At 35.3% G+C, this 19,299-nt stretch overlaps 1 protein-coding gene across 10 annotated transcripts in view; it reads left to right on the top strand.

Annotated features, from left to right (window-relative positions):
* The window catches only part of ANKS1B (ankyrin repeat and sterile alpha motif domain containing 1B), a 414,782-nt gene that overhangs the window by 37,533 nt on the left and 357,950 nt on the right, over positions 1–19,299 (top strand). For all 10 annotated transcript variants that reach the window (XM_069000638.1, XM_069000646.1, XM_069000631.1 and 7 more), the window contains exons 2-4: positions 6,335–6,415; positions 10,081–10,237; positions 18,840–19,136. In XM_069000638.1, coding sequence (XP_068856739.1) covers positions 6,335–6,415; positions 10,081–10,237; positions 18,840–19,136 — 535 coding nt within the window. The remainder of the gene's footprint in view (positions 1–6,334; positions 6,416–10,080; positions 10,238–18,839; positions 19,137–19,299) is intronic.

The following is a 19,299-nucleotide window of genomic DNA, read 5'->3' as shown; positions in this document are numbered from 1 at the left end:
ATTTTACTTATTAAAGGTACTGCCTGCTGATCTGGTTTTGAACTGAGTATTTTCATAATTTAGTAGCTGTTCTTACAGCATTCTTCTGCAGGAGGATGCCAAATGAGAGGTAACATTTTTTCCTGTCAGAATGACTGGATTTTCAAGGACAGAACTTTGGATTGAATCCAAAGATCTGTCTGACTCATCACTGACAAGCTGGAGTTACTGTGGTTCTCTGTGAACTAAGCAAAACCCCAGCTTGTCCCTATAGACAAGTGGAATACAGAAGAACCCTTCCATCGTAACTGATGAAGGCTTTTAACCACTCCAGGCAAATTGATCTTGACTGTAAAAGGTAACCAGTACTAGTCAGGAAAATTTTGCTTTCTGAATATAGCCATAGTGTCATGGAGTATACTCAGCCAGTGTACTTCCATATGATGTACTTCCATTGTCCATAAAGAATGATGAAGCCAAACTGGTTAGATAAAGGTCAAATGCAAAGTTACCTTATATATGACAGATTTTTTAAATAAAGCATGACTAATTGATTTCCTATTCCTTCGTGTGACATCATCATGAAGTCACTGTGTTTCTCCTTTTGGTTTTTGCATGTTAACTGATTTTTTACAACATTTAAAGTGATGTAACTACTAAGGCTATCAGGATAAAGCTATATACCCTCAAGGGAAATAGATTGCGGCTTCAAGTAAATGGAGTTCTAACTCAGTTAAAATAGTTCATGTGACTTCTCTTCAGGTTTAGTTTATTTAGATTTTACCATACAAAGTAAAATTGGAGAGACTGAGTGGTCATCAAAATGTTTTTCCAGGTAGATTCTTTCCCAAACTGAGCATAGTTGCAGTCTGCAGTTGTAGGACATGCCTCCCAGTGGTCTATGTCAGCCATAGAAGACCACTGGTTTCTCTAGTATTTTTAATATAGATGATCAAAGTTGGCTAACCCCCAAAATACTTAGTAGGACTTCTGCAGAAGCCTCCTGGTTATCTTTTGTTCTGCAAAATGTAACCTCCTCCCTGGTCTCACATGACATCACCTCCTTGCACAGTCTTAACCTCAGAGACATGCAGCCACACAAGTGGCTCCCAGGCTACTTCACCTACTTTGCTGACTGATCCAGCTTGGTCTTCATCAGCAATCACATGCTGTCTCACACACCCACACTACAGCTTCAGCCTCCATGGACGCACACGGGTCCTCTGATCCATGGTGTCCCTCCAGTTTCTGGTATGCAGACCCTCATTTGCTCCAGTTCTTGGCCAGACTGACATATATTCTCTCTAACCCGTCATTTGACTCAGTTACAGGCCCTCATTCATCCACAAAGGATAGAGGCCCTTGCCCAGGAAAATCGAATCAGAATTTAAAGAGATTGAGTGCAGGACATGATCTGCAATAGGCTTATTGTACTGCAGAGCCAACTATGCACATGTGATCAACCCTTTCTGTCCCCTTATCCCTCTATCTACTCAAATTTGTTCCTCCCCAAATCACCTAAATCCATTCCTTTCCCTGCATTTGGTTCCTCCCCTAAATATCCTATCAGGAGTCTTACCCAATCCATGTGTCCCGTAACCCTAGACAGTGGTCTCTCTCAGCCTGAAGTGTTCTCCAGCACTGCTTCATGTTGATGTGTGTCACCCCTGGGCAGTGGGGTGGAGGCTCTCACAGCCCAGTTACGAGAGGGACCCCAACAATGTGTGTCTTTGCCTGATGTGGTGCTGCTGTGTCCTGCTGGACTTACAGAGATGGGCTTTTAATGCACTGGTGATGCCTCTGTGATGAACCCCAAAGTAGCTGGGCCAGGGTACTACTTGATTCTCACCCTTTCTGTCCCTTTGTGGTCATTTGTGGATATACACAGGCACTGTTTATCACATAACCTAACATGGGAATAAGAATTTGTATTGTTTGCAATTATCTCAGTACTATTCCAGCCTGTTCTTCGGGTACTTCACAATTGTAATGTCCTCATATACAGGTTCTATAATTTCTCACATCCAGAGTTGCTTTAAAGATGTTTCTTAAGTTCTAATTCTATCAAATACACTTTTGTAAGACCTTTTTCTTTCAATTGCAATTCTTTTATCCTGAAGTTATTCAAAGGATAAGGCCATATTGACTCTCTAAAACTCATCATAACTAAGTCACTTCTGGATATCCAGGACTTAGGTATTTCTATGTGTCTGGCTTTCTGCCTCTTCTCAGCCAAATGCTGAAATTCAGTCATTTATAATCAACATTTTCATAGTTCTTTTCACTGGAGAAGCTATGGATGGCAGTTTGGACTAACGGCAGTGTTAATAATATGTAAAACCATACATGAAAAAAAAAATTATAGGATACTATATTTGGCATAACACTGGATTCTACCAAAGAGGAATCCACAGAAAGGAAAAAAAAAATCACCTTTACTAAAATTATGCAGTTCTATATTTGATAAGTAACATTATTAATTTATATAGGTGCAAATGTGAGTTTGGTGTATTTGTGCATAAAACAGAGAATGGGAGCTATTTTTCTGCTGTTCACAGTAAGTAACATTATTATTATACCTGAATGTTGGTACATATTATTGTGTAAAAGTTTACATTTTCAAAATTATCTGTAAAATTGTCCATGTACTTTGTATAAACTGAGTTTACACAACTGAACTTGTGTTGGAATGTAGACAGAGCACTAATGAAGAGCCTGGCTGTGTGCTCAAAAATCTTTAGTCAATGTGTTTCTGTCAGACTAACAAAAAAACATGGAAAATTTGGAAGATTTTGGCTCAGAACAAGACAAATTCCTGTTATATGTATTTATTCTATGGAACACAGGAAGAGTAAGGAAGCTGTATAAATCTGAACTGGTTGGTGTTTGCCACTGACATCAATGGAAGGAGGATGAAGTTTAGAATTTCCAGCTGTTAAAACTGACCTGGCAAGACGAGATTCATTACTTCTGCTGTACTGAAGAGCCAGGTGTCTCTAGGAAGAGCCTCCAAAGATATTGAGGACTTAGGAGAGAGGGTGGAGAGAGGGGTGGGAGGGGTTTGCACGAGGCTATGTAAGCCTCTCAGCTCTCGACAGGGTTTAGACCCTAAAAAATGCGGGCATGAACACCATGCTTTGTGCATCTTCTCTGGAGGAACTGGAGTGTCATCCTCTGCGTTGCTGCTTCATTTCAGAGAATAAATGAATTCCAAAGAGAGTTACCAGTCAGTAATCAGAGAAGGTTTAGTGAAACCAATGGGCAGACAGACACTCATGTCATCAGTCACCTTTCTAAGGCTTTTAAAAATTCTTATCATTGTCTACCAAAAATATTTTCCTTTCACCTTAGCAAAACTACCGTATAAGGACCAGAGATATTATTGTATAGTCATGAAATAGTATCATGATAATGGAATGATATAATGCAGATCTATGTACAGAGAAGAAATGCGATGGAAAAATCATGTGTACCTTGCAAGCATAGTTCCTGTACTGTTGAGGGGGAGTGTGTCTGTGTGATGATTAGCTGGAAAAAGTGTTTATTCCTTGCTTTTCTGTTCATATGTATGTAACAACAGCCACTTCACAGTTCTTTCTTTCCAAAAAGCATAGCAAAATAAGAAATCAATCAAGTAACCATCTTTTTCTTTTATCTGTCATTTTCATGTTTCTTTTGAAATGCTATTCTTTATATGTAACATATGTTACATATGTAACTATTCTTTATATGTAATATATATATGTATATATATTTAAGCTCATTAAAAAAAAAAGAAACAATAGTAAGAATTGTAAAAGAAAAGTAAAAATGCAAGAATTTGTATTCAGACTGTCCAGTCTGAATTTGATTTTCAGTTATTAAAGCATAAATATCCCGTGTATATACTGGACCTGCATTCCTTTTGTAGGAAATAATGTTGCAATACTGTCGCAATGCAAGACCTCCTCGGAGAGGATTTCTACACTGGCCCAAGGGAAGAGAGCTGCCTGCAGCCGAGTCCTATTCGTGTTTGCTGTGTTCTGTAGTTTGCTAACCAAGCTGTGAATTTGAGCATGTCTTTATGTACCCTTTGGGAGCTGACAGTGATTAGGCTGTCCATCCTGTCTTGTGTCTCTGAGTCATCAGGATTTACTCACTGTCTTTTGTCCTTAGCCTCAGCCTCCCAGCCTGCGTGTCCTGAGGAGTTTCACATAGGTGCACTTATATACTCTTTAATAAAGTTTCAGGGAACTTTTTTTAAATCAGGTTCAGTTGAAAAATATTTACTAAGACAGAGTCAGGAAGTACAACAATGTTTTAATTAGTCCATGGATTAAAGGAGAAAATTAGGGGAGAATGTATAAGGATTTGTTTGGGGGTTTTGGTGAGCATTTTGTTAGTTTTTCTTTGATTTTTTTTTTTTAATTCATGATGCCTAGTGCATCATGAATAGTGTATGAACTCACAGATCCTTCCATTTTGAAAAAACAACCAACAGACAAATCCTATCAACTCTAAGTAAAGCAAGCAAGATATCAAAACCAAGTAAATTATGGTATGGTTGGTTGTATATTTTTTTTTACTATTTAAAATCTTACTTTCTATACCACTTCTTGTTTTCTTCATTCTCTTATAAGCTGGTATAAATTAGAGGATGAAAATATTATTCAATAAATAAGACAATAATTAATAAAGGCTGTGCAAAAGTATAAGAGAGGTTGTACCTTATCAATAAGTAAGGACTTCTTTTCTTCCAGTAGATAAAGACAGCTTGTCTTTGCCATATAAATAACATCTGTCTATTATGGTGGAGCTATCAGTTCAAGGACTGAATTTTTACTATTCCATGAAGTTAAAATAATTTCCTTTAACTGAAAAGATTAGAGTGTCTTTTCTCATCTGAAAGTTGCCTTCTGTAGAAAAGAACATCTTTAGATGTCTGAGCAGATTTTATAAAAAGTTACTTTTTCTTTGCTTCTTTGCACCCAAGAAAATAATTCAATTCTGTTCTTCCAAGAAATTAAATTGCAGGGAAAGGTGAGGTACCCAGCATTGTGTAGAATTATGCTCACTGCAGAACAGAATGTTTCACACAAATAATTCTGTATGTGCACAGTGTTACTTGTGGGAAAACAACTGCTTAAGTTTATGAGCTAATGAATCATTCAAATACACACAATGAAAAAGAGACCTGTCTACATCGGTATTATGTAGTGTGCACACGTGTATATATATATATATGTACATATATATATTCCATTTTATAGGTAGTAAAATACAGATTCAATAATAAATAATTCTTAAAAGTCATATATTAAGCATGACATGTCATTTTATTGATGTAGATAATGAAAAATGTCAGTATGAGAAATTCTTTTTACTTATTAGCTTCAAATTATTTTCTTTAAACTACAGCACTTGCTTCTAATATATGAAGTGAAAGGAATTATGGCTCGCCAATGACTGTTTAGCACTGTATTAGAAACTAAAGAAAACAGTCTGTAATTCAGGACTCATAATTTTATGTTCTGGAAGTTGTAATACTGATGATTGAAAACTTTGTTACAGAAGAGTAAGTTGCTTCTGTAAAGGATGCAATCAGTTTCAAATGTGATTGGTTAGATAAAAAAGCCTGCTGGTTCTCAATACACCTCTGTTAACCAATTTCCAGGGTTTGGTTTTGTTGATGGTTTTTGGTAGATTAGCAGCCATGTTTTCCGCTTTGAAACAAAATATCTATTTTACTGTTTCTTGAAGAGTCCATAAGAGATCATGAAACTGGCTAAACAGGACATGAAGTGAAGTTGACTGTAAAATACAGAAAGATAACAAAACATAATTTAATTAATTTATTTTTAAAGGTATATCTAATTTATTTTAAAAATATAATCAATTAAAGTGGGAGCTAAACTATCAAGTTAAGTAAAAAGAATAAATTTACTGCCCCTTTAAACAATATGATTCATTCTCAGTAATCTTATGTTTGTTTGATTCTAGACCACCTGACCTAAAGACAATTTTCCACAAACTTGTGGAAAAATAGTACAAAATCAGATGATAACCTCAGTGTAATTACCAGAGTAAAAGAGAGAACAGTTCTAATTGAAATGACTATTCTGTCATTATTCTTTGAGACTGTCCTACATGAAGTTCATTACTCTTATATATATGGATGTGTAAAATTATTTTTATAAATAAATTATATTGATATCAAGATTACATTTGCTATTTTAAGTTTCTTTCAAGGTAATTAATCTCTAAAGTTTAATCACACTTGTTGCAAAGATCTTTAAATTATTTGTAGATCAAATTTCTGACACGTCTGTACTTGCCAAGCAAAAAAATTAACTTCACAATTTTGCTTTATTTGCAGCATCTGGCGAGGACCAAACATAAACTGCACTGACAGTTCAGGTTATACTGCTTTACATCATGCAGCTTTAAATGGACATAAGTAAGTGCCTCATGTTTAATTTTTATGTAGAATGGTATTTAATTCTGTAACGTAAGAAAATATAGCATAGTTCTGAGATTTGTACCAAAAACTGGCAAGCCTTGACTTACTAAAAGAGCCTTATTTCCAATGGGATGTATTAACATAGGATGTTCTGACACTGTCACCAATATCAATAAGTGGTAATGACAAATGGGAAATGTTTAGTTTAAAAGCTATTGATTCTATACTGCTTCTTCCAAATTCTTCCTTGGTTTGGGGGAAATTTAGTATTGTTACTGCTGATCTTGGCTCTAGTGCTTTTTCATTGCTGGGAAATTGCAGCAGAAAATACTGTAGTATACTTTTGTGTGTATGTACAAATGTTTAGTGTGTGAATGTTTCAGGAAGCAATTTTGTGACATAAAAAACAGTATAGATTAGTCATTAGCGAAGCAAAAGTAATGTGAAAAGAATATTTAATAATTATACACCTGAAAGCAGGAAAAACCGGGTATTTTCACTAAAGAGAATTTTGACATAAAGCTTTGCTTAACTCCTCTGTGGGAGATAAGGAATTGATCCAAATCCAATTGAAATTAAGAGTGATTTGCATGAATGTTAATGTGATTTTGGACTGTCCATAAAACAGTACATGAATAGATAATTATTATGTGTTTAGTTTACTCATTGCACAATTTTTGCACCCTTCTACGGAAAAATTAAAACTGTAGGATGCGTCTTGTATTCTAGAAAGGTGCCTGTTTTCTTTAGGACAGATTAATCTTTTGATAAATGTGGGATATTCTGTTTCTAAATAAATATATGAAGTTAAAATACTCTTGAACTAGATATTGTACATTTTCCAAAATTTCAGTTGTGTTGGAAGATTCAGAATCATCCATTAATATATTTTTACCTCCATGGAATTAGGTGTAGGTTCTTAATATGGTCTATTAAACTTAGCCTTTTTGTTCATAATTTATGGATTGTTTCTTGTGCTATTGCTAATTTTTGACTGGCAAAACCACAAGCATTGCCTTGCAAAGATTGCCGGTTTTAAATAGGTGAAAATTGGGTTTAGTATGTTTAATATTGGCAATAAACCAATAGTTACCCAGAAAGCTAAAAGTATTGCTGTATAAACGCTGAAACTATCCAAGATTTCATGTGAATCCTAGCAATATAAACTATAAAAATCCCAAAACATACAAAAGCCAAATTATGTTTTCAGAGACAGTGTTGACCGAACTTTTGCTGAAGTCAGGGCGGACTTAAAAATGTGGACTTACGTACAGCAGCAGCCTTTGAAAAGTCCAATGTTTGCTGCTATGACCCCTTGCACTCACAGCAGGATAAGTAGCAGTAACTGACATCACAGTTAGACCTTGTTATATTAAAGTAAGCTGAAATACATCATGTGCTACTGTGTGATAAATCATGAGGGCTCAGGACCTGTTATCCAAACCGTTTTACTGATCCTGCTGCAATGGTAGCACTGCCAGCAAGAGAATTGGACAGACACCTGGTGGTTCTAATTTTGTTAGTCACCACAAATAACAAATAAACTACTTTACACTCTATTTGAGTTTTCAGACTTGATATTCAAAATCAAAACGACATACAGTCTTTTGACACAAAAATCTTCCCACTTAGGAGAAGTTCCTGTGCTTTAAAAACTTCTGGGATTTTAATTTTTCCCCCTTTACACCAGGTTGAACCTGAGAGTTTTCAAAGTTTTCAGGAAAAGTAAGAACATAAGACTTAATGACCCAACCAAGAATTTGTGGCTGGGATACTTGTTGGACACCATTGTTCAAATCCTTGCTTGATCACTGTATGTGATGAATTCCCTCCTCTTTGGTTATTCTGGGTTGGTTTTCTTTCCTTGAGAAACTATTCTGCTTTATATAAGTAATTAAATCATATCTGGGGCAGGTACTGGAATCTCAGTCTCCCTAAGTAATTTCACTTAGCCCAGTAATGTTACTGGGCTAAGGACTTTCAATCTTTTCCTCTCTGAAATGTATCTGTACAAAATGAAAAAGTTCTCACAAAGCACTAAAAAAGACTGACCCTAGGTAAGTGTGATGGGTCAGGGCATTCTTGAAGGATGAAGGAGATGCATGTTCTATTTTGTAGCTTGACTCTTGCAGTGGACTCTTCCCAACAATTCCTGTATGTTCTTATCTCTAGATTTCATCTGTGGAAGGCTTTTTACTGATTTTCTTCCTCTTTGTTCAATTTATGCTTCCTTTGTTTTGTGTTCCTTTCAAAGGAACTGCTGTGTATCTCTAGTTCTCATTGGACCATTTTCTGCAAAACCAACTATTATTTTATGAGAAGTCTCTCAAACCTTACGTGTACTAAAAAGTTTCCCTCAGGAGTCACTTTTCTGGAACTTTTTGTGTAGCAGAAGTCTTTCTGTAGTGGAGCAGCTATTTCTTGGTTGTTCTCACGGCATTTGACCTTTTCAGGAGTAACCAAAATCCAGCTTAAATTCTCCTCAAAGCTTAGATGTGATAACTCCAGTATCTTTTGAAGTCAACTGGGAATTTCTTTTGACCTGGATATATTCCCTCGTAACTCGCCACATTTTTCTTTCAAGGGGCAATTAAATAAGGTTCCATCAAGGTTGGAAGAATAATTGCCTTAGATATATCTTCTGTCTTAATTTGTCGTCAAGGGTTTCATTTTTAGTCATAAGATAGGCTACACTGAGCTCTCTCCCCTCACTGATTTTTTAAGCCAAATCAGTAAGTCAGTGTTTCCATATTTGTAAAAAGTGTGCATAGAACTGCCCACACTGGGGATTCACTTAGCTTAATAACTAATGAGGCCTGACTATTTCAAACTACGAGATGACAAATGCAGCAATAAGACAGAATTTATTTAGTTTCTAACGTGCTTGTTAATGTTATCATACCTCACAGCTGATCTTCATGTTTAGCTTTCAAAGTACAGGAGACTGCTTAAAAATCAGGGATGCAATATACCAACTTATAATACTCTTTCATTTAATGTAAGATAAGCCACACCAAAAGTACCGAAAGGAATATTAAGAGAATTAAAATGGTAATAAGTCACTTTTCCCCTCACTGCTACAAGGCAGCTGAATGTGGGAAATGAAAATAGAAGCAGTTATTTCATAGAAGTAGTATATTTCTAGCTACATCATCATTAATGTTTTACCTGTCTTTGAGATAATTCCTTAAAGAAGAGGAAAAACTGTTACTTAAGCCTTACTGTGAGAAATGTTTCCATAAAACTATCCTCTTGTCATCCTGCTTCCAGAATTCAGCAGTGATGGGGATGAGAGTACTTCTCTGCCTTAGTGCCTTGAGTGACATGCACCCAGCCTGGACGGGCAAATTCTAAAAATGATTCTGTGGCCAGGTGATCTTATTGCAAGAAACAGATTCAGAGAGCTGATGATGATATTGGGATTAATGGTACTAATAAGAAGTGAGAATCATTACAATTAATAGCATTTTGTCTATGTTTTACTGTCTATTTCATTTTCAAAAATTACTGGTCTTCACTTTTTGCAGCTGTTTCACTTGAAATACAGGTTTGGGATTTTTTTCTCTTTTCCAGGATAAAAATATTGGTAATATATATGTTCATGTAAAAACTTAATAAAATTAGCTTCCTGTCGATTTTTAGATTTACCTCCTGTTTTCCAGGGATATAGTTCTCAAATTACTTCAGTATGAAGCATCAACTAATGTAGCAGATAATAAAGGTTACTTTCCTATTCACTTGGCTGCTTGGAGAGGAGATGTAGATATTGTGAAGATTCTCATCCATCATGGACCATCACACTCCAGAGTGAATGAACAGGTGAAGTGATAAAAAGTATTTGTGTACATCATCAGAGAAGAGCAGCACATATTCTTTAGGTCTGACCAATTTATAGACAAATTAAAAAAGAAAAAGGTCTATTTTCCATTGTTTCAGTAATTTCTTCTCTGAGACTGATAAAATCTTCCCATACAAGCATACCAGATACCTTTATTCTGGATGGGCACTGACCTAAAGAATATTAGATTTAAGAAGTATGGAAGAACCTTTGTTTGTTTTTGAAAAGTCACATGAAGACGTACTCTAACTATGCATCTTTTATGTATGGTTTTAAATTTGCATGAACTTTGTGTGTATTTCACTATATTAGATATTAAGTTCCTGAAAATCTTTGGGATAAAATTAATATCCTTTGTATATTTTAAGACTACTGTAAAGTATCAAGTATGCAGAGGTAAATGACAAACCATGACTGCATGCATGCATGTGCAGCAGAAAGGACACATAAAAAGAGAAAGACCAAGAAAAATTATAAGAGTATTACAGTGGGTAAGGGCAGTATAAAAATGTTGCATTCTGCTGTAAAACATATGGTACACCTTCTGTTTTTATTCTGTATATTCTCACATGGTCCATTCATAGGGTTAGTGTTTAGAAATAGAAAGAAGCTGATTAAAATTTGACACCATCTAGGCTGAGCTGCTTACAGGCTGGAAGTAGGCTGTGAAATACAGATAGTAACCATTAAGCTATTGAATTTGCCTGGGTAGTCAGAGAGTTGTTGGAATGTGAAGGTGGGAGTCAGCTCCTGATTCAGACCTAAGCTGTAATGTCTGCATTGCCTGTATGTGCACCATTTGGTTCCACAGAGGTCTGGTCGGTGTAATCACAGGAGCCAACAGGGCTATTCAGGTGACTGAAAGGAGGATTCAAGTGTCCAAAACCAGAAATGCAGTACCTTCTAAGGGCCTGCAGTAACTGAGACATCTGGATGGGCCTGAAAGTGTGGCAGAGGGTGCTCAGAATTTCCAGGTCCTTGTGGAGTAGGTGATGAAGTCCAGGTGCGGTACCACCTGGCACCCCACAGCAGCTCAAATTGCAAAGTGAAATCTAACAAATGAGTTTCTCTCTCAGTGCCTATATTAGGGTGGCCAGAGGGCAAACTGTGAGAAAATAAGAAATGTGAGACCTAGGTTGCAAACACTTAACCAGTGTGAGATGCCGTGCTTTGAGTAATGTATTTGATATCTGAGGTTATACACCTGGACATTGGAATCCATAGAATCACTAGGATGTGAATGTCAAGTATCAGTGCACAAAATATAGGAAAGTAAAGTAATAAAACATGCCCATGTGACAGTCTCCTGGGAAATCCTATGATACGCTGACACATCCAAGAAACAAACAAAACTCAAAATTTGTCATTCTGTGATCTCAGTTTTAGATTAAGATAATTCTCCAACGTTCTCATTCTCATCAGCTGTTTTGTGTAGGATGAAACCAGTTGAGTTGTAGGATTACCTTTTGTCAAGGAGAGGGTTTTTTCCGTTTTATTTATGCAACAAAACAAAAAGCAACTATTGGATTGCGTGTCACCCATGTGCTTGAAGATGTTACATACATTCTACTGACAGAATACTGGAAGCTGTGTAGGAACTTCAGAGAGGGTGAGAGTGAAAAAGATATTTCGGTAAGATTGGAGAGAGAAATGTAAATTTAAACCTACTTCTCCCCAATCCCACATGTACCTCCAGACTTCTAGAATATTCTCAGACTTGATTAGGTGTGCTGTATCTGGTTTGATCACTGGAGCAAATAAGCAGGGATACAGCTGATACTTTTATACCCCACTGACTCAAAAAAGGTCCTCAGATGTCTTCCTGTTTATGCATTTAACCCAAAAACCTTATAACAGAAAATGTGTGAGCAATCCTCACAAGAAATGTGTTACCTTAAAGTCTTTTGAGGGAATTTCGATCATATTAAACTTTGAAGTTAAACTCAAGCATACAGAGTTTTTCTGACCTTGTAAATTCCTTGTGTTCCACTCTAGACAATGGCCAGGTTTAGTATGTGGTCTACTTTGCTGGCGCCTACTTTCCGCTGCTAATTAGCGCTCTACGCAGGAGAATATTCACTGTATCACAGAAAGAGGGAAATGTCATGTTGTTACAGAGCCACCACCACCCACATATCCTCAAATAACACGAGAGGCATCCTCACCCTAACACCTGTTGTACATTCTTAGGAGCCTGTAGGATTCTGAGGCTTTTGCTTATTTGCAGATAGGCTCTCTAAGGCAGGTGGCTCCTCAAAGCTCTCATAACTTTGCTCAGATCTCTGGAGCTGAAGCTACAGCTTGTAAGAAATCCTGGACTATTTTTCTTCCTTCCTTTTTCTTCTGAGAGTTGGAGATAAGGACAGCCATGTTTCATGACACTTTTTCACCACAGCAAATAGTGTACTCAAGTCAGATTTTTTCCTGTGTTTTTGTTGTGGTTTTTTTTTTTTTTTCCTAGGATCACATTAAGATGTAATGGTTTGCACTTTAAGGAAATAATTTTGTTCACAATATAAAAATTATTGCAACTAATTTGTAATACATTTTTGTTTTCATCTATCTTATTAAAATTCTATGTGAAAGAAATGCTTCTAAAAACTTACAAGAAAGCAATGAACCACACAAAAAAGAAGTAAATGACAAGTTCATGATGCATAAATGTATATTACATGAAATAATGGATTTTATATGGTATTTTGTAAATTGATTGAACCGCATTCTACACTTTCAAAATGCAGTTAAGTAGCATCATAGCATCATATCCAACCATATCCAGCATCTAAAGCTCTGAATGCCCCCTGCTGTTCCTATTACATAAAATTGGAACAAACAGTAAAGAGATAAACAGTTAAATAACAATTATATTGTGGGCGTGGTGGAATGTAGACTGGCAACTCTACACACAGAAAATGGTTACAGCATAACAATTATGTAAGAAGAATTCTATCATTGTTTAATATGGGAGTCTTAAATGACACATATGGGGTATGTTTTAAATTACAAAATATGATGACGCTGCAAAAATGTGTGTATTTAACTTCATTGATGAAGACTTAAAATTATGCAAATTATAAACTTAATAAAATAGTATGAGATCAAGACTTGTTAATTGATAACACCAAATAAAATAAAAAGGTGTGCTGTTAATAGTCAAACTACTTACATATTTATTTATTTATGTAAGGACATCTGGATAGCTAAAACATTTGTTATGGCAACTTCAATCATAAAATCGCATAATTGATAACAAATCCTAATCTGTGAAAAAATTATTAATAAACAGCCACATATAGGTCAATATGGAGTGTTTGGGTTTTTGCAGGAAAAAAATGTGAATAACATCAGGAATAAATACAAATATTTAGTATTAAATATGAATAAAATCTATTCCAATTATATACATACAGAATATGCGTAGTGAAAAATTTACAGGGAAAAAATGTGAACACTTCTGAAATTTTTATGGATTCGGTGTTCTGTAGAATTTGCTTGTGCATCAGATTGTAATTGCCACAAAACCCACTGACATTTCTTTAGTACTATTCAACAATTCTTCTGAAATACGAAGAAAAGAGTTCAGGATACATTCATATGATGTAAATACCCAACTTTTAACCTATTTACTGACTTATCCAAATCCTCCAAATGAAACAGAGACATTACATGCTTCTTTCAGTGTCACCTCAGGGGCTTCCAGAAGTTCAATTCGGTTCCAAAATAGCCTGAAAACATAATATCTTTCAAGCTCTGCATTTGATTTTACCCCTCATTTAAATTGGAGACTATGTGGATCAATTTCAGAGTTTTCCTTGCAACTCTTACGATACTTTCTTTAGAAGAAAAAAAAGTACAGAAGCAATCTTTTTGATGTAAGCCAATTGAAGCAATAAATTGAAAGAAGTTTTTTTCAAACTAGCCAACCAAATTACATTACTTTTTAATAACATTTACATAAGGAAAGGTGAATTTCAATGGGAAGTCAGTAGAAACGATTATGATTCACACTGAGTAATTTTCAGGCAAACTTCCTTTATTTTTTCAGAATGATTTACTTGGTGGAACTTCTAAGGGAACTGTCTTCCTGATTTAATATGTAAAGTAAGACCATCCTGAGATCATTCCTCTCTGTCTTGCATATAGTCTTTTGTTACTTTTTTATCTATTTAAGTATTTGGTCATTAAAGCCTTATTTCTGTATTTTTTTTCGTCTAGCTGACTACTCTTGAGTATATTCAGCATAGAGATAGATATTTCCAAAATCTCCCATTGTTCCCTCCTTTAATTTAAATTCTCATTTCATAACTGGGAAAATAGCAAAAAGCTTTTCATAACAAATGTCTTGTTCACTTACTTTACATTGGGATTATGTGACAAAGAAATGGCTCAGTGATTTAGGAAGTCTCCTTTTTCAAGTTCAGCATCAAAATGCTTTGATGCAAAAAGGAGTTGAGCATTCTTTGGGAAGGTCTGTTAAATCACTTCTTGAGTCATCATTGCTTGTACAGTACTTGCATGGACTTTAGGAGCTTTAAAACTTACTTGGCAAAAAAAAAGGTCTTCACAACTATGCAATAAATGTCCTAAATTCACCCACAGTTTAATAGTCACTTCACAAGGACCTATATAATATTCATGATAGCTATTCATTCTCTTGATACTTCCTGTACTTCTTCACTATCAGACTGCCAAGCTGCAATAACTGTCTCTGTAATGTATTTGCTAATCTGCCCTCTAATGAATAGACCTCAGGATACGTTGAACATCTTGCAGTGGCACACATCCTTAGCAGCTAAATGATGTAGCACAGCCTGCAATACTGATGAGATGCAGGGCTGTGAAGGCACAATTCAGCTTGCAGCCATACAAGCCTGAATTCTGGCTGTATGTGGAAGACAATAAATTCAGAGAAAGGCTACAAAAAGTCAGGATCATGCCCATGAAAAGACACATGTAACAAATAATGAAGAAAGTTTAAAAAAGGTTAAAAGCCGAATATAGAATGCTTTCCTTATTTCTCAAAGAGGTCAATTGTACCGTAAGAGTAACTACTTGGTAAAAATATTATTAGTTATGAATATTAGAGACTTTTAAAAAATACTGTGTTTGCATAATACTGGTCTACTCTTTTTATCTTACATTTTGTGCGTCTTTACTTGGTTCTTATTTCTTGATCTTTCTTTTTCTAGAACCATTCAGTCATAGAGTCTGTCTTCTAGTTGCTAACATATAATGAAGTATCTGATATTTCCATGAGGATTCTAGTCTTTTTCTTCAGCACTAGATGTATTATTTAGCCCTTGGATATCAGATTTAAAGCTCTAATTACAAAATCGTAATTTGCATGCAGATATTTTATAGCAGATTACCTGCTTATTGCAATGAATGTTAACACATAAACTTTCTGTGCTACAGAAACAATTGTTTATGCTTAGAACTGAAAATACAGGCAACAACACTAAATTATTAGGAATTTCTTGAATAATTTTGTCAGATCTTTAAAATATTGCTTCAAAACAGTATGTTGCTTTAAAGATAAGAAGACAAACTACCTCAAAATCAATAGTCCTCTCCTCTCCCCTTTCCCTTTCCCTTTCCCTTTCCCTTTCCCTTTCCCTTTCCCTTTCCCTTTCCCTTTCCCTCCCCATTCTAAGCTGATTTATTTTATATAAGTAGTTCTAAATTGTCAAAATAGATACATTTAGAGGTCAGTTAAACAAGTCTTAATTTACTCTTTGAAAGTTAAAAATTATTTTCTCTTCTCTACCTGAGTTGATTAATTTACATTTTGAAGAAGGAAGTGTTGTATTATCAAGTTTAAATTAGGTAATACCTCTCAGCTCTGATAACACAATATATACAATGCCTGTTCTGAGTGCATATATGTAGGTAATTTCTTTATCATGTTTGACCAGGTTAGATTCTTCTGCTTTATTTCAGGGATACCTAGCTCTTTATAATTTTGTATCAGTTTGATTGGTCATGAACTGAAATGTGGCTTTTATTTGGCAAATAAAAAGCATAGAAAAATGTTCAATATACATATGAAAGCAATAACATTTTGTTACTTTGCTTTTATGCACCAGGCTGTTTTAAAATAGACTTTTCTGTAAATATGCCCTTCTGTGAAAATTCAGCTGTATATTCTTTATCCAGAGGGAGCAAATTTCAGTTTGCTGCTCAGCAGCAGCAACTTGGACTGTTTGATCTCTATGTGTCAGTATCTGTCTGTCAGTGTCTGTCTGTCACATTTTGAGAAAAGGGCCATAGCAAATTTAATTTTTATGTTTCTTTGAAAATTTAATCCGAATACTTTTAAGCTACAATATTAGATCATTGGTACAAGATTCTAAATATTTCAATTAGTACTTCCATAAGTTCTTGAAAAAAACCTCAAACATAAGCAGATACTGGACAGGTAGTTACAATTGTAAACATGTATTTTGTTATTTACCTCACAGAATGTCAATATAGTTATACATAAAACTTCTGTGTGTAAGTATTTCCATTGGATACATGCATACAGTAACTGTAGGCAAAAATTACCATAATTTTCCATTTTGTGTGCAGTTATCTGAGTTCCATACTTAATTGTACACAAAAACAGGCTGCAGTTGCCTGTTCATCTATCTATCTATCTATCTATCTATCTATCTATCTATCTATCTATCTATCCATGAAATATTGAAAATCTAAAAATTTTAATAAACTTTGCTTGTGATTTGTGGGCATACTAGTGCACATAGGAAAATTGCTTTTCCCAGTCCTATATAAAGGATACATTAAAAGTCACTAGAGCAGAAAAAGGTTGTCTCAGGTAGTTTGATCTAACATTGCAGCAGTGTAGTATTGTGACAGTATATATTTTTTAATCTGAATTTCTGGTCTGTGTAATAAAGAAGGCCCACATGGTGGTCTGAATAATGCACAATGATTTAAATACTTATTGGTCGTCAAGCCATGTCTACCATTGGAAGCTTCTCTCTTTCCGCCTGGATCTTCTCCAGCCTCTGTCTTGCAGTTTAGCAGGAAACACATTCCAGTCTCTCAGATCTTGTGTGGTGCTGCAGACACCCGATGAGTTTAACTGCAACATTGATTTACCTGAATGTATTGATCTGTCTCTTCTGTTTCCCAAGTTCGTTTGAGCCATCTTAGATTGCAAGAAGAGATGAAAATGACAGTAATGTTGTTAAAACCACAAAACCAAGAGCTGAGTTCTTGGTTACAGAATTAGATACATCATTACCAAAAAAAAAAAGTTCTTCCCTTTTCCCTTACCTTTCTAGTTTTTACTGTGCAGCATGGATACTCTTATCCTAGCTAGCTTTTGAGTAGGAGTCCAAAGACTCATTTCTCTGAATCTCTGACTTTGTCTTTCAAAAGACAATTGTTTTTTTCTGTTTTCAGTTTTCTGTCCCCTGAACTTTCTTCAGCTGGTTCCTTAAGAAATAGAACTATGGATTCAGATTTGTCACTTCTTCTTTCTTTAGAATTATATCTCTACCCTTTTTTAGTATCTTTCCTGAATTTACATTAATTTTTAATTTTTTATATAACGCATTAGCTTATTGGTTTTGTACTTTTACAGCATTCGTAAACTGTCACAACTTTTTGTAAATCATATATCAGAAGAGGCATTCAGTGTACATACTTCTAAAATTTATAAAGTCTAGTGTATTTTAAAGCTTTGTAAAGTCTACGTATGATATATTAATGATATAGATTTCATATAGAATATGAGAGAATTCAGAGAGCTTGATAAATTATTTCCTTCCTATTGGCCTGAAGTTATTTGTCTCTTTGGGATTGCAAGTATACAGACAGAACTGGAAGAGAACAATTAAAAAAGATAATGTTTATTCTCAATATTTATTATTAAGTTTATTGAATGTTTTGGGAAACACTGGAGGGGGCATTGCTTTATAAAGCCAAAACCTGTTCAGTCCACAGCATACACATACTCATATGCCTTAAAACACATACGTACCTCTCCCTGGAGCCCTGAGAAGACAAACTGCTTAAGTGATTTGTTAAGTCTTTTGATAGGTGCTATTTTGTCTTTTTCTGAGATTTAATTGTTGTCTGGTTAGTAACTTTTTATAGTGATACATGAAACTAACCTTGTGCCTGATACATTTTCATTGCAGAGTTTTTCTCCATAATTTCAGTTCTCTAATAACAAACTGCTATGGTACAAACCCAGCAAAAACAGGAAGAAAGACTTCAGTGTCAGAGTATTTCTAAGAGAAGGACTTAATCATAATTTCAGGAACAGTTGAATCAAAGAAGGTTATGGATTTTGGTGTATCATGAGCTACAAGGTTTTGAGGGGCATGTTGAAATGGTTTGGGAGCAGTGTAGACATGTAGGGAGCTCATCTGCTTGAGAGCCACAAGCTGAAGTATTAATGTGTTATTAAAATTTCAGTGGAGTAATTTTGAGGCATTTAACATACATTACCATACATTATATTACAAACCCTGTCTCTGTACTGATCTCATGGAGACAATTTATAGAAGCTGAGCATTTCTATTGTGTGATTAAACATGAATTTCTGAAGCTTTTGTTTTGTTTTAACAGAACAATGAAAATGAAACAGCACTGCATTGTGCAGCTCAGTATGGTCATTCAGAAGTTGTTGCTGTTCTGCTAGAAGAGCTGACAGACCCCACAATAAGAAACAACAAACTGGAAACACCTCTGGATCTGGCAGCGCTTTATGGACGTCTGCGCGTTGTAAAAATGATCATCAAAGCGTATCCAAACCTGATGAACTGTAATACAAGAAAACACACTCCTTTGCATCTTGCTGCACGTAATGGCCACAAAGCTGTCGTACAGGTGCTTCTGGAGGCTGGAATGGATGTCAGCTGCCAAGTTAGTGTGTAATTCCTTCCTTCCTGCCTTCCCGCCTTTCCTCCTTCCCACCTTCCCTTCCCTCCTTCCTCCCTTCCCTCCTTCCTTCCCCCCTTTCCCTTCCTTTATCATTAGACTACTATTTAAATGAAGTAACTTCTTACATTTCTTTCTTTAAAGTAAA

The sequence above is a fragment of the Aphelocoma coerulescens genome, chromosome 1A, assembly GCF_041296385.1.
Source record: "Aphelocoma coerulescens isolate FSJ_1873_10779 chromosome 1A, UR_Acoe_1.0, whole genome shotgun sequence".
NCBI lineage: Eukaryota > Metazoa > Chordata > Aves > Passeriformes > Corvidae > Aphelocoma > Aphelocoma coerulescens.
The sequence above is the reverse complement of the archived record's forward strand: the minus strand, read 5'-3'. Positions and strand labels throughout refer to the sequence as shown.